The sequence below is a fragment of the Protobothrops mucrosquamatus genome, unplaced genomic scaffold, assembly GCF_001527695.2.
Source record: "Protobothrops mucrosquamatus isolate PMUCROS unplaced genomic scaffold, P.Mucros_1.0 scaffold_91, whole genome shotgun sequence".
Classification (NCBI taxonomy): Eukaryota; Metazoa; Chordata; class Lepidosauria; order Squamata; family Viperidae; genus Protobothrops; species Protobothrops mucrosquamatus.
In genome coordinates this window covers 198,380-200,973 of record NW_015386167.1, presented here as the reverse complement: position 1 = coordinate 200,973, position 2,594 = coordinate 198,380, and the positions used below count along the sequence as shown (strand labels likewise).

The 2,594-nt window shown below is 34.2% G+C and overlaps 1 protein-coding gene across 1 annotated transcript in view; it reads right to left on the bottom strand.

Annotated features, from left to right (window-relative positions):
• The window catches only part of INTS7 (integrator complex subunit 7), a 45,875-nt gene that overhangs the window by 39,401 nt on the left and 3,880 nt on the right, over positions 1-2,594 (bottom strand). The window contains exons 4-5 of the mRNA XM_015814656.1: positions 2,243-2,380; positions 938-984 (exon numbers count right to left, since the gene is read on the bottom strand). Of these exons, the coding sequence (XP_015670142.1) occupies positions 938-984; positions 2,243-2,380 (185 nt within the window). The remainder of the gene's footprint in view (positions 1-937; positions 985-2,242; positions 2,381-2,594) is intronic.

The following is a 2,594-nucleotide window of genomic DNA, read 5'->3' as shown; positions in this document are numbered from 1 at the left end:
ACATTAAGGTCCTGAAGTGGCCCAGCCAATCTCCAGACCTTAATCCCATAGAAAATTTGTGGAGGGAGCTGAAGGTTCGAGCTGCCAAATGTCAGCCTCAAAACCTTAATGACTTGGAGAGGATCTACAAAAAGGAGTGGGACAAAATCCCTCCTGAGATGTTTGCAAACCTGGTGGCCAGCTACAAGAAACGTCTGACCTCTGTGATTGCCAATAAGGGTTTTGCCACCAAGTACTAAGTCATGTTTTGCGAAAGGGTCAAATACTTATTTCACTCATTAAAATGCAGATCAATTTATAGCTTTCTTGAAATGCGTTTTTCTGAATTTTTTTTGTTGTTATTCTGTCTCTCACTATTAAAATAAACCTACCATTAAAATTATAGACTGATCATTTCTTTGTCAGTGAGCAAACATACAAAATCAGCAGGGAATCAAATATTTTTTTCCTCACTGTACTTGGATGTGTCCATAAAACCATCAGGATTCAAGTTTTGTCTTTTTATACAACATTAGCAATAAAACACAGATTCCCTTTAATCATAAGGAATCTTTACAAACGAGCACATTTTATTAGCATTTTATTCATTAATAAATTATTTTATTAATTTATTTAATATTTAATATTTTTTAATCTGAAAAAGTGCTATCAGATTCCTGATTTTGTTACCATAGACTAACACAACTATCCTCTCACAATATCTACAATGAGATGTTTCCTTGAAATACCAACCCCAGAAATACTTTGTGATGCATCCAGGCAGATATATGATTAAAATGGACAAAACTTTTACCCAGCAAATCCTCATCCTTTGATTAAGCTAGCATTTCCAGAATTTTACTTCAAAATTGAAATATTTTAAATAACAGAATTACCACTTTTTAAAAACTCTCTCAAAGGCACAGATATGCAAGGAGAAAATCCAGAGGACATATACCTTGAATCATTTCACTGATTTTGTTACATATTCCTCCTGCAAAATCTCTGTCAAGAAGGAAAAATATAATGAATCAAAATAAGAATAAACCGTGAAAATTCTGACAGTGTGATATTTTCTTTTGGAGCATACTATTAGACCTGATATCATCAGATTAAAGTTTATATGCTTGTAAATCAGTGTACGTAAAACAATGAATACACCAAGAACACCGAAGAAAATGGTAAGTCAACTATACTAAATAGTTGCATTAACTAGGATTTACATGTAGGCTTCCAACATTAAGCCTTAAAAAATAAACTAGTTAATTATTTAATTACATTACTCATTCTATCTCCTTGTCTCTCCCTCTCTGCTTGACCTGAGGTAAAGATAGTCAGAGATTACCAAGCTCCCAAGAATGCTATACTATATTTCAAGATTTGTACTGTTGCCACTACAGCATAGTTAAATGACTGTTGGCATTAGTGGTTTTCAGTGTTCAAAAAAACTACAACTTCATTGTTGTATAGTACAAACTAATATGAACTATACCCATCTCTAAATGTCAGTAAGAAATAGTGTCGTGCAACAGATAAGAAATTAATAAAACATTTCTATTCCTGATGTCAGAAATATATTTCACAAAATTCTGTGGTCTTTAGTTCTAAGTAAGAATACTATTTCAGTCAAAACGATAAAGTTCCTGGTTTATATTTTGTTCACTTCCTACATATGACTCAATCTTAATTAGCAATTTATTAGTAACTTATAATACAATATTTTTATTACAAAACAATCTATAAAACAAAGCACTGGTGAGGTTCACTCTATTAGTCTCCCCCCCCCCGCCACTCCTCTAAATTATAGGGGAACACAGCAGTGAAAGATCAGCACTGGCTTCCCCATTGATTTTGCTTGTCAGCAGGTTGTAAAAGGTGATCACATGACCCTGGGACACTGCAACCGTCATAAATATGAGCCAGTAGCCAAGCATCTGAATTTTGATCATGTGACCGTGGGGATGCTGCAATGGTCCTAGGTGTAAAAAACAGTCATAAGTCACTTTTTTCAGTGCTACTTAACTTTGAATGGTCATTAAGCAAACTGTTGTAAGCTGAGAGCTACCTGTACTGACACTTTTGCAAAAATTGCTAAAGTTTATTTTATTGTTTATATTTCATACCGCTAAACAACCCATCTCCCAGAAAAAATCATGAAAAGAAATGAATAAGAAAATAATGTAAGTAAAAGTCTATTGAGATATCAAGGATTAATTGATTGCTAACTTGGGCACAATAAACACATCCCAGGTGCTGTTCTTACTTGGACTGGGCAGAAAAATTGGCTGCAGCAAAAATGGCAGCCTCAACTTCAACGTTGTCATGCGAATCGAGGCTTTGGCGGATACTGTGATGTGCATTCTTCCTCTCAGGGATAATGGAAGCCATACTGCCTAACATCCTGGAGAACAAAACAGAAGAATTCAGTATAAAACCTTCACAATAATAGCGATATTGGGGGAAAGTATTTTTTTATCCTATCTTAATTTTAATGTTATTTTTATGTTGTTTTATTTATCAATTATATATTACACACTGGCCAGAGCACCTTATTTTGGGGATAAGGCTTATATTAAGCACATGTGAAAAACTCAGGCTAGGTCTTATTTTCGGGA